Source organism: Oculina patagonica, unplaced genomic scaffold, assembly GCF_052425735.1.
Source record: "Oculina patagonica isolate OP01 unplaced genomic scaffold, crgOcupat unplaced416, whole genome shotgun sequence".
NCBI lineage: Eukaryota > Metazoa > Cnidaria > Anthozoa > Scleractinia > Oculinidae > Oculina > Oculina patagonica.
In genome coordinates, this window is record NW_027558272.1 from 78 (window position 1) to 12081 (window position 12004).

The following is a 12004-nucleotide window of genomic DNA, read 5'->3' on the forward strand; positions in this document are numbered from 1 at the left end:
AGAAAAGTAACTTTTAAAATTGCGAAAATCTAAGGAAAGCAAAATTATCTAGGTTCCACTTATCAAATTAATGTGAACCTAATGAAAAATCAGCAGAGAGCATTCAGAAATAAATTTACACATTTGTTTTTATGCCACATTGCTCTAGTGCCTGAAAAAATAATTATTTGGACCACTTTTGAACCCAAACATGAATTGTTTATGAGTTAATTGTTGCAATAATTTAATTTTTCACTTATTGTACGTATTTCTCAATAAAAATATTTCATACTGATAGGTAATTTAAGGGATACAAAATCTAACCTTTCTTCTCTTCAGGTCCGCAAAATACTGTTCAAGCTGAGGAAAAAATGTTTGCATGTAAATTACTGTGAGAAAAATACAGTGGACTCTTCCCACTGGTTATCTCAAACTGGAAAGTATTTCTAGAGTTGTGTCCATTAATTGCCATTTTCCTCACTGTCTTTAATAATATTAATCCTGGACTCTTTGTCAGGTTGCAGCAACAATGAATTGTTTGGCAGCACTAATTTTTACATTCACTATTTTTTGGGAGGTAACAGTGCAGGGCTCGAAAAAAGCGCCATCCGGTAAACCTCTACGGGTAGTGAAAGATCTTTCAAAAAAGGCAAGTTTCACAGAGTTTTAGCCAAATTTCAGGGTCTTGTTGTCTCGAATTTTTTTTTTTTGATGCCTTCTCAGAGCCTCGATTTCTTTTGCAAGGCTGAAAAGGTCTGGGGCTTGCATAAAAAAAAATCAGTCTCGCCGTCTCGCAAAGTCGCGCATTTACCATTTAACACCCCTACCTCTGACAGCAAGATCTGGGGTCCAAATGCCCTAACCATTAGGTCACTGCACTCCCAGATACTTAACTTTTAAGGAATGGCTGATAATAAATGGTACCACAATGATTGTAATTTTTTTATTCTTACCAGTGTCCTGTCAATGACATGGACGAAATATGAGACTGGTTTTCCTGTCCATGAGACTGCACGTCCACTGGGCTTGAGTTCAGAAACTCGTAGTATAGTGCCAATATCTTAAAACCAAACAGAAAAATATTCATGTCTGCTTGCAGAAAAGTTTTGAAAGAAATACTGAAAGCAGGGATTCAAATATAAAATTAATCTAATGGATGGAAACATTGATGGAAACATTGACTGGTAATTTAAAAGTTTTCAAATAAGCTGTCAACGTATTATAGGGAGGGTCATACAGTTCACAAACTGCCGAATGTACCCACAAACTGGCACTCAAAATTGGCTTAAACTGCCAAACCGCAAGAGTTTAATACACTCTCATCAACATTATAGGTTGCCTGTCGTGATCTCAAAATGCAAATTCTCCTTACCAGTCATTTCTTTGAATGTTAGTTCTGAGAATTAGGTTGCTGACTCTTATATTAAAGAGGGGCTCACCTGATAAATTACGAGAAGTGGTTCTGAAGTTTAATGAACAAAATGCTTTGGATGAAATAATCTTGGCACCTGAAAGAAACAGTTTAAAGTTAACATACCAGTTATTATTTTTCTGAGACACGATTTTACATGCCAATCAGTGGAATGATGGCTCTTGACGGTCAACAACAAAGATATTACATATCAAATCAGTCCATCCAGTTACAGGCATTTGTACATGCATGTACGTACCTTCTCTCATAGAGGCAAATCGTTCCTTCAATTTGTGGTCAACACCTGGTCCAAATGCAAAATTGTTTACAAACACAATTCTGAGGGAAACAAACAGATTTTGAAACAAAAATTAATATAATTTATAGCACAGTGTTGTAATTATCAGCATGCTGGAATTGAAGTTGTGACTTTTGCAGTGTGAGCCCTCTTACAGTGCCCTTCTGCAACCCATAAATGCCAAGTATCATGCTTTTGGCGTGAGACTCACTCTTTTTGACCCAATCTCACGCAACCATGCCATTCAGACAAAATATCACACTTTTTTAAAAATACTACAACTTGAGGAAAAGTCTTATTAATTTAAATAAAGAAATATACTCTCAGCTGTACTTTGATAGAGATGAATGCTAATCGAGTGGGGAAGAGGTTAAAAACAACAAACGCTTGCCCAGAATGAAGGAAATTGCTTCTCTGCAACTTACATTTTTAAAAATTTTCTGGGAGAGCATACCCCCAAACCCCCCTACAAGTTTGGTCCTCTGGGTCCCACTATCTCACTCCATACCAACCAAAAAACTTGGCATCTATGGCAACCACGTGTACAAATGGTTGCACATTGTGGGGCAAGCTGAAAAAATGATAGAAGGGGGGGTCAAGCTACAATGGACTAGCATCTCATCCTATCCTATCAGAATGTACTGTGCTTTTCCCCTGAAACCAGTCACTACACAAGTTCACGGTATAACCAAAACATGCATGTGTGAACGTTTCAACTGAGGATTAAAAAGACTTTGTTTATTTCATAATATAAATTATTTAATATTTAAATACTCACCCTGCAGTCTGTATCTTTTCCCTTATCTTATTCACAAGGAAGTCACCTTTTTCAAGCTGTTGACAGTAAAAGTAAATGTTTCGAGGAGATCCTGTTATATAAGCCAACTGTTAAAAATTAATACTTTTCTGGTCTTTATTTACCCACCTTGTAAGGTTTGTGTGTTTTGCCAAACCAGCGCATCCATTTACGGAATTCTCTGTCCATATCCTTCAAGCAATAACACAGAAGAAACATAATTGCTTTCAACAAAAACCAAACCAATTACCCAATTTTGCCACTATGTTTTGCTTGCAAAATATCACGATAAAAAAAGAAAATTAATAATAACCAATATTTACCTCAGCATATTTTGCGGGGATTTCTGCTTTTTCTATACCATAACACTCCTTCACATTTCCTGAAGCCGCAACTTGTAACACCACCTGACCAACACCTAAATAAAATCCCAGAGTTTGAGCCTAACACACAAATTCACTAACAGTTATATTGTAGGTTAATGTCTTAAAATGTTTCAATGTGTTGTTCCAGAAAATATCCACACCTCTCCCATGGAAGGTTTTTTGGTTTGAAACCCCCTCCCCACCCCTTGAGAAATTGTAGTTTAGGTTTATACTTTTCTAGTGGTTCATACCTTCTCTGGGGTAGGTAAGGACCACACAATGTCAATATATGAACAAATTCTTGCTTCTGATTTTTAAACATTTCGTATATTGCAACTTGGAGAGAATTGATGTCTTAGTGGTGCCATACTGCCAAAGTGTATCCCAATAAAAGGTAATTGACAGTAATAATTTACAATTAAAGAATACTACATTGTAGCAAAATTAAGACAGGACTCACCACTTCCCAGATCAATAAATACATCATTTGGACTCATGGGAACTTCTTTGATCATCTGTGCCACAAGTTCAAATGATGTTTCACCATACACCTAAAATCAAAACAAGTGAATTGAGATAAACTTAAGTTCACTTTTATATTGATCACTATTTGAGAACTGCTGTTCAAAATTCAAATTTGCTGTGCAAGTTAAGGCTTATGTTATTAAGGTATTCATCCACACACTAAAAAGTAGGAATTACATCAGTAGAATCAAGGTACATTGTACGCCCTGGAAGATGAAAACGTTGTGACAGTTAAGGCTACATACGAGCCTAGTATCCCATTAGGCCGGAGTTTTTCCCGGTTTCTGAAGCATAAAGCGACTAGAAGTATTTCTGCTCCGCCCTGGATGGGATGCTAGTCCATTGTAGGGTTACCCCCAGCAGTAACTCACTGGTACCCATTTATACACCTGGGTGGAGTGAGGTACTATGAGAGTAAAATGTCTTGCCCAAGAACACAATGCAGTGTCCCAGGCCAGGGCTTGAACCCAGACTGCTCGATCTGGAGTCCAGTGCCTTAACCGTTAGGCCACTGCATCTCCCTGTGACAGTCTTATACTGCATGTACGGTATATTTTTCATCATTGTTTATCCATTCTCCTGGTGAAGAATTGCACTGTACATGTATATTCTTACCTCAGGAGAAAATGGCTCATAGTCATTCAGTTTGTCAGGGTCTTTAACAGAATGGCTGTAGACCTGTTGTATAATATGGCGTAGAAGTTCTTGTGATGGCGGAACATTGATACATGCTGGAGGGGCACGGCCTTTCCACTGGCAAGAAAAAAATAGCAATAATACAGTTATTTAAAAAATAGCAACAATACAGTTATTTAATTTAATCAAAAACACTGTATTATGAGATTAATGATTTTGTTTACAAAATTGAAAAAAAAAAAATAGCCTGTGTTCAGCCGCCTGCTCTCCTCAAGGAAATTCAGTAGGCATCCATGTGTTACCATTAACAATCGTGTTCCTTACATAATCAATCACCTGGGGTTTCACTAAAGGCCAGGCACAGGGCAAATTGACTGGCTGTGAACATGATTTTGCCTGGCTGTTTTCAAAAATTGAACTGACTTCAGTTTACCAAAGAGCAGACCTCTCAAGTCTCACGATTTTGCCGTGAGACTCACGATTTTCAGTTCAATCTCACGGGCTCACGATGAGACACAAAAATCTCACGATTTACAGTCACAAGCTGAGAGGATACAATTTCCTTGTAATTAGTGTCTATTTCTGTGTAAATCCGTAGTTAGCAAAGATCATTAGTTTGTTCGCTAAACTCACAATTAACGGCCACATAACTTTTAGAAAACATGTTAACGTTAATTTTTGTGTTGCTACATTATGTTACAGAGGAAACAAATTTATGCTTTCTCTTGATTAGCACCTGTTTTTAGTAATTTTTGTCAGTCAGTTGATCAATCTCCTGTTTTTTACTGAAATCTCCCGATTTTTTTACCTCGATCTCCAGATTTCTGATTCGTTGAGGTTGAGAGGTCTGAAAGAGGGTAGGGCCTTGCTGATACTTTGCCAGGGTGCTTACTCCAAACGTTAATAAGTCCTGATAATTTATCCATGCATTGAAACCGTTTCATTGCATTAATTACTGACAGATATTTTCAGCATGACTGATAAAACGCAAAGCTGTTGGTTCAACAGGTTGCAAATGTTACACTTTATTATACTGCAAATGATCACCCAACCAACCAGAGCACTTCCCACACATCCCAGGAAAAATCACGAAGCCCTGAACATTATTATCAACAGCAGAACACAGACAGACAGCCTCGCTCTAAGTTTTCTTGAGGAGAGTGGATGACTGCACACGTGCTAGAAAATATAGGACCCCTGAATAATATGCACAATGAACTTTTGAACTTGACCTTTTACTATGGCTACAGTATAAGCAATCAGAACCTCACAAACAAATCTTTATGATGCATAGTAACAGGAACCACTGACAACCTTCAAAATGAACTAATTGTGAAAGCTAATCATATTCAAAGGGAAAAAATTAAGAGCAAGTATTGGGTAACCAGGACTCGGGGCAAATATTTGGATTATTTTTACATACCAAAAGAAAAACAATTTTGACTTCATTTTTGGTTTAATATAGCCAAAAAATAATTTTCCAAAGAAAATGACAGCCGTTAAAGATGAATATTACTATTGCATGTCACACCATGGAAAAGTTTACATTTCAGAAAGCCAGTGGAAATCTGATCACTTTAGCATAAATTTGCATGCATGCATTATAAAGTTTAAACGAATTAATTTTGAGATCAAAGCTTTCATTTCAGCAATCGAGTAGAGATCCTTCCACTTAAAATGGTAAGCCACAAAAATAGGCAAATTACAAACGGAAAGCTGTATCCGTCCGGCTCTGACGAGCTGTAAATTTGCCGTATTGTTTATATTCTCTTCCGGTATGCAGAGAATTGCATGAAAGTGATCTGTCGAGACCTTTATAGCATGAAGCCATGCATAAGTTCACACAGGGAAATTTGCTTTGCTATCACTCAAAAACTTACTAACCATGTGAGCGTAAGCTTACACATACAGCAAATCATTCTAAAACATTCAATAGATTTTTCAACTAAACCCCTGCTGTAAAAAACATGGTTTTGATTTTGCCTCGGGCTAGTGTGAAGCATCGTGGTTTAAGAAATACTTGTACACGATATGCAATTTACTCACCAGCTGTAAAATTCCATCAATCGCTCGATTATACCGCTGGCATAGTTGGGACATACTCTCAAAGCTGCAATCAAAACAGACGATAAAATGCAACTGACTCGAGAAATGCAAGCGAAAGCCGAAGTATTTTTAGCACAGCTATAAACATTGTTAGTTTCATCATTAGGGACACGAAACCCCAATTTGCAATCATAAACACATCGTGGATTAAACAGATTACCTGCTTGGATCAAACTCACGAAGAACATAATTCTCGACAGCGAGTTTCAGTTCTGGAAAATCAGCACACACCCATCTAAGACAGAAATGCAGAAGCAAAAATTGTTATCGTGTGCGGTGGATCCTAAGCGAACCTGTTTGTATAACTTATTAAAAAGCGAGTCGCTACCAAACTTAAAGTTCTGAAACAGAAGGGAAATAAGCTTTTCCGTCACATTTTACCTGATGGTTTCCACAATTTCTACCGCTTCGTCCCTGCCGTCCTAAAAATCAAACAATCGGACAAAGTTTCAGCCAAATATGACACAAACCTGATGTAATTTACCGTCTCGCTCGGAAAATACAAAACGCTAACCGAAACACCGGCGCTTAAACTCACTAATTTTTGTAGCGGCCACGTATATGTGATGGGCTCTGCTCCAGCAGGGCTGTGCAGCTTTAACTCCAGTGCCATATCGTTCAATTAGATGTCAATATTATCCGAAATCCTTCACCAAAGACGCAAAACAATTTTCAACCCTTCTCCAGACGCCATTTTTGTTGCCACCTCTCAAGCCCGCGACCGCGCCATGCGACCCTCAGCTGCACGCGTCCGATCACGTGTCAATTTTAAGCGTTCTGATTGGATAAACAGTGATAGGATAATTGTGGTATTGTTGTACACCTGTGGCTGGCAAAATTATGGCGACGATATTCGAGATCGAAGCAGACAGGTTTTCGAACGGAGTTTTAGCGTGAACGTTAACACGTCGAAGACACGGAAGAATGTGTTTTAACAGTTCCCGCCGACCAATTAAATATCCAGTAGAATTACGTCACACACTTTCGTATCCTGTTTCCGCCTCAACAATTTTCGCCTACGTTGTGACATGTTGCATGTCCGGTTATCCGAACTTTAGGAAGTTCAAGCTCAGAACTGATATTTTCACTTCTTTCACAAACAGAATAGAGCCAAATGTTTTTAAAACATTAATTTTCTCGACAAATATTATCAGAACAAAATATTTTAAAGCCGATTTTAATGTTTTCCCCCGCTAGGAGGCGGTTCATACTCATTTATAAAATACACGGAAAATTTAAATTTACGTCGATTTACGACCACGGGGAGTTAAAGTGGGCTTCTTTTTTCCGTTTTAAACCCATGGTCACGAAACAGTTTCATACAAGTAGCAAAAATTTAAGATAACAAACTTATCACGATTTTAGTTTCTCTGCTTAGTTCTTCGTAGTTGGTCTAAAAATTAACACAATTATCGAGGTTATAGTGACACAAGGGGGGTCCCCGAATAATAGCCCTGGGGCAGAAGTTTATAAATAGTTACTTCTTCTTAACTTCTACTCGTGGCCATGTGCCACTGGCACCCCTCAAAGAGAGCAATCCCCGGGGGGTGAGGGTTGGGGGTATGCCGCTACACCATTGCGGCCTTAATTACAGACTAGACACCTAAAATCTCAACCCTATCCCAGACTTACCATTTTAACGGAAACTCTATTACTTTCACACTAAGTTGCTTTTAAAGGTGCCATAAAGATTTGTATTTCAATTCATGTAAATTTTATTCATTTTCAAGTGTCATTTCCTGGTCTAAATTAAAATAAATTCTTCAAACCATGCCGCTGATCAGCTTAAAGGTAACTGATACCCTATAATTTAATAGCCCAAAACTCTGTGAATTCTATTCCCCATCCCAGAGTGAACTGCTTGAAACCAGCGGCACATACCCATATAGTCCATATAGTTAGACATGGAGTACCCCCTCCTCCCGGGAGAATTGGAATAATTTACAAGAGAAAAGGAAGAGACCTAGTCTTTCCTTCTCGACAAACAGGAATGAAAGCCGTGTCTCAGTAATTCTACTGGTGTTAACGACTATTACAAAACCCTTGAAGCGTGCGCATGCATATTTTCTTCGCCAGTGGCGGGGGCGATTCTACGTGCTAAAGGGCGATCCCAACTTCCAGTGATTTCAAATGTTTTCTTTCGTTGAGGGTGATTACTCGAGCGGGGCGATGATTTTGAGGTGGGGCGTTAATTATCCGAGGAAGTATTAGTATCAGTTAAGTATATTGGTAAAACGAAAACATTAAGATCGCTTCCTCCACTTTCCGCCATTTTGAAAGTGGATGAAATCGTGGCGCGAAAACGCAGTGTTTGTAAAAGAACCTATGAAGAAACAGTGGACAGCAAATTTATGCCATGTTCTCAGTCTATAGTATAAAGTTACCTGACAAAAGATTTAATTGATTAAATCTGAAGGAAGAGGAATTTCTGAAAAAAACTTGAGAAACGTGGAAACGCTTTCCGCTTTAGGCGGAACCGGAAACCACGCAAGAAACTTCTCGTACCCAGTGCACTCGGCCGTTCAGAAATCACGTGAGCTATGCGCGCGAAATCCAGATTGCAGAGTGGGCCCAGGCCACTTATTAATGTCTGTGACGCTACGCAACGAGCGGGGTTTGGCTGGGAATTCAAAGGGGTGAGGCACCAGCGGAGTAGCTCCCGAAGCGAAGGCGGGGACCCGACTAAGAGACCACGTCGTTCGCGCGCTGTCGTCATGCTGACGCGTACATTCGCAGTTTGCTCGCTAGCTGCAAGTAGTTTGTTTTTTTGTCTCCCACACTCCTCTATATACCCCTTTTTTTCCTTTTCTCCACTGGCTTCGGCCAGTGTGACTCATGCAAAGGGCCTCGCTGTGGAGTCGGTTTCCATAGCAACCGTCCAAGCACTTATACGCGAGGGCGAGGCTGAGCCAAGTCGAGGCTTGTGCTTCGCTACTCGCCATTAAATTCTTTCTAAAATAATTGACAACAACTAACGGCGAGAATTATTATAAAATCCCCTTCACTTTTGAGGGTCCAAATCCCGCATTCCTCCACCCCCTTTGGCTCGTTTCCGTCATCCCGCCATACTGAGACTCTTTATCCCGATCGATCCCGCCTGGAGCTAGAGCATAATTATATATAGTCAAATAAAATAGACCCATGACGACGTGGAGGGCCATATATTCATCTTATCAACCAAGTTAAGAGCGAGGGTCGCACTGGGAGAATATTGTCCTGAGGTCTTGACAGTTCGGACCTTGCAAGCTTGCATGGTTAATGAGAGATTTTTACAGGACTGAAAATATATATATATTTTTCATTTTATAGATGTTATCGGAAAGTGGAAAGGATCAACTGAAAAGAACGGAATTCTGACGGAGGACCCAACGTGGTAACGGTCGGAAAAGAATTCCCAAAGTTGTTTTACAAAACAGTAAAAATTACGAGAGGGTTCTCATGCGATTCAAGTTTATATGTTTACTTTTGTACCTAAGGCCCCGTTCATACGTCGCATTTCTGCCGTGTCGAATTTAATTCAATTTAGTGTGGCAGAAATGCGACTGTTGATTCATACGTCGCACTTGTGTCGCACTTTATTTGGAGGTTATACTGCGAGTTATGTTTACCGGCTAGCCGAACTATATATCCAAACGCAAGGTATGTGTATTTTTTTTATTAGACACGGCAGAAAAGCGACGTTTGAATCGGTGTCGCATTTCTGTCGGATAATATGCGACAAGACTAGTCGAACGTGCGGCAGAAATTCGACAGCCGATTCAGACGTCGAACTTCTGCCGTATTTAATTCGTTTAATTGAACGACAAGGCAGAAATGCGACGTATGAACCGGGTCTAAGCCATAAGTCCATTAGTGCGCCGGATCATTCGGGACAACACCCGTTTGGGGCCCGGGGGGGGGGGTACTTAAAAAGTTTTGTACGGGGAGGCTCCGCCCGGAGATCCAACCCCTTACCCTTTTATATACCATTTTGATAGAAAAAGGTACCCCTTTTGTATACCTTTTATTGCAAAAAGGCACCCCTTTCATATACTTACACGACATCACATTTACCTAAAACGGGAAGTTTTCTTGTTATTTTTATGTAGCGCTTAATAAATTAAAACGATACAGCCAAACGTTGCGTCTGCTCGAAATATATGATATAAAGGCCTTTTAAAATAACATTATGGCAGATTTCCCTACCCTTTCATATACCTAAACTTGTGAAATCCCTACCCTTTTATATACCTGGAGCCTGAAAAAGGTACCCCTTTCGGGCGGAGCCTCCCCGTATAGGCCATTATAGGGAGTACCCCCCCCCCCGGGGTTTGGGGGAACAATATGATTGGTTAGTTTTGGTTATTGGTCCTCTGACTACCTTTGTCGATTTGTCGTGTAACAAGTAGAAATATTGACTGCGATATTTATTTTTTTTTTCATTCGGACCGAAGCAAAAGTAATACAAAGTCGAAGTCGTGGGGTTAGTACATCTAATTCTACTGGCAGATCATTCTACGTATCTGCTATATTACATAGTGACCTCCTTAAAATTAGTTGGGCAAAAATTTCCCGTCTTTGCATCTGCTAATGAATTTATCACCGAAAACAAAGCCTACTGATTATTTGAGGTCAAAACGCGAGGCAAAATAATTATCCACAGTTGAGTTGCGATTTGCCGAGTTCAAAATGGCGCCCAATTCACGTGCAAAGGTTTATGGAAGCAAAAAATGATACATGACTCAGCTCAGTAAACAACCTGCATTATTTCTTCGCTCCGAAAAGTTTCTTTTCGCAACGCAATTTTGTTGTGATATCTAAAAAATCCGACCTTTAGAGTTTCCCCCTCTCTACCCCGAGTGGAGCTTGAGTTGGTTTAATTCATCACGTGATCACGGTTTGCCAAGCGCGGGAAAAATTCGACGCGGGCGACACGCTTGTGTTTTCGTAAAAGCGAGTTTTTGCTTTTCCGGAGCAAAACACATATTTTACTCAAAGGTTTTTGCCTTTTTTGTGATACTAAAAGTCTTTGAGAAGCTCCTAGATGTACGGAGGATCGACAAAACGCTATAGAAAAGAAGTAGAAGACTAAAATGTATTTTTGACGGCGGGACTGAAGGAATCACTGGTTCATTCAAGGCCCCCATTCAACGGCCCCATTCAACTTTCATCTCGAGCGAGCGCTGCCACAGTGCGGGTAAGCTTTCAATAACTGAAAGTCATTTTATCACTTAAATTTTATTTACTAATTGATAATGAGAGCTATGCTTTGTTTTGCTTTGTTCCCTCAAGTTTTTAACGGGATTTTGAGAGACTTTTCAGGGAGTTCGCAACGATAGTGCCTATAATATAGCGTTTGTGTAGGCCTCAATCTTGATTTTAGTCTGCTCAGTCCACACTGGAAAGTTCGCATTTGATACGCCGAAGTTTTACGCCAAATCCCTATGAAATACGCCAGAAGTTGGCGTAAATTATCGAGCTCCACGCCGAAGATCTTCGGCATAACATACACGTTTTCCAGACTGGTGCTCAGTCTTAATAGGATAAAGACTTTTCAAAGTAGATGGACATTTGCTGGGAAGCTTGCATAACGTTTTTACCTTTCCAGTAATCATGTTTTAAAATTTCAGTACATTGTTTATAACTTTGCCCTTTGATATTACGGATAAATGTACTAGTTGCTTTCAAGCAAACCACAAATTTGATCAGCAAAATGCTTTAACATGTTTCTTTCGAACAGACCGTTATAGTTTTAAGCTAGTGGGAGCGGAGTGCAGGGTTTTATAAAATTCCTAGGCCAAGTTATCATTACTCAGTTAAAATTTCGGTCCACATGTTTCGATGGACCGCCATTCTGAACAAACAAACGTGTCGCAAAATGCAGAATTTGTATGGAAATTTCAGTTGTG

The 12004-nt window shown here is 39.6% G+C and overlaps 1 protein-coding gene across 1 annotated transcript; it reads right to left on the bottom strand.

Moving 5' to 3' along the window:
- Positions 1-303: 303 nt before the first annotated feature.
- On the bottom strand, positions 304-6970 carry LOC144640699 (histone-lysine N-methyltransferase, H3 lysine-79 specific-like; the record flags this gene model as incomplete). Its single annotated transcript, XM_078499783.1, has 13 exons — positions 6655-6970; positions 6498-6538; positions 6277-6351; positions 6057-6120; positions 3990-4127; positions 3310-3400; positions 2808-2902; positions 2614-2676; positions 2467-2522; positions 1650-1729; positions 1419-1487; positions 933-1039; positions 304-339 (listed from the first exon to the last, which is right to left on the bottom strand). Coding segments are annotated over exons 1-13 (990 nt in total), but the record flags the coding sequence as incomplete, so codon positions are not given.
- Between the last annotated feature and the right edge of the window lie 5034 nt (positions 6971-12004).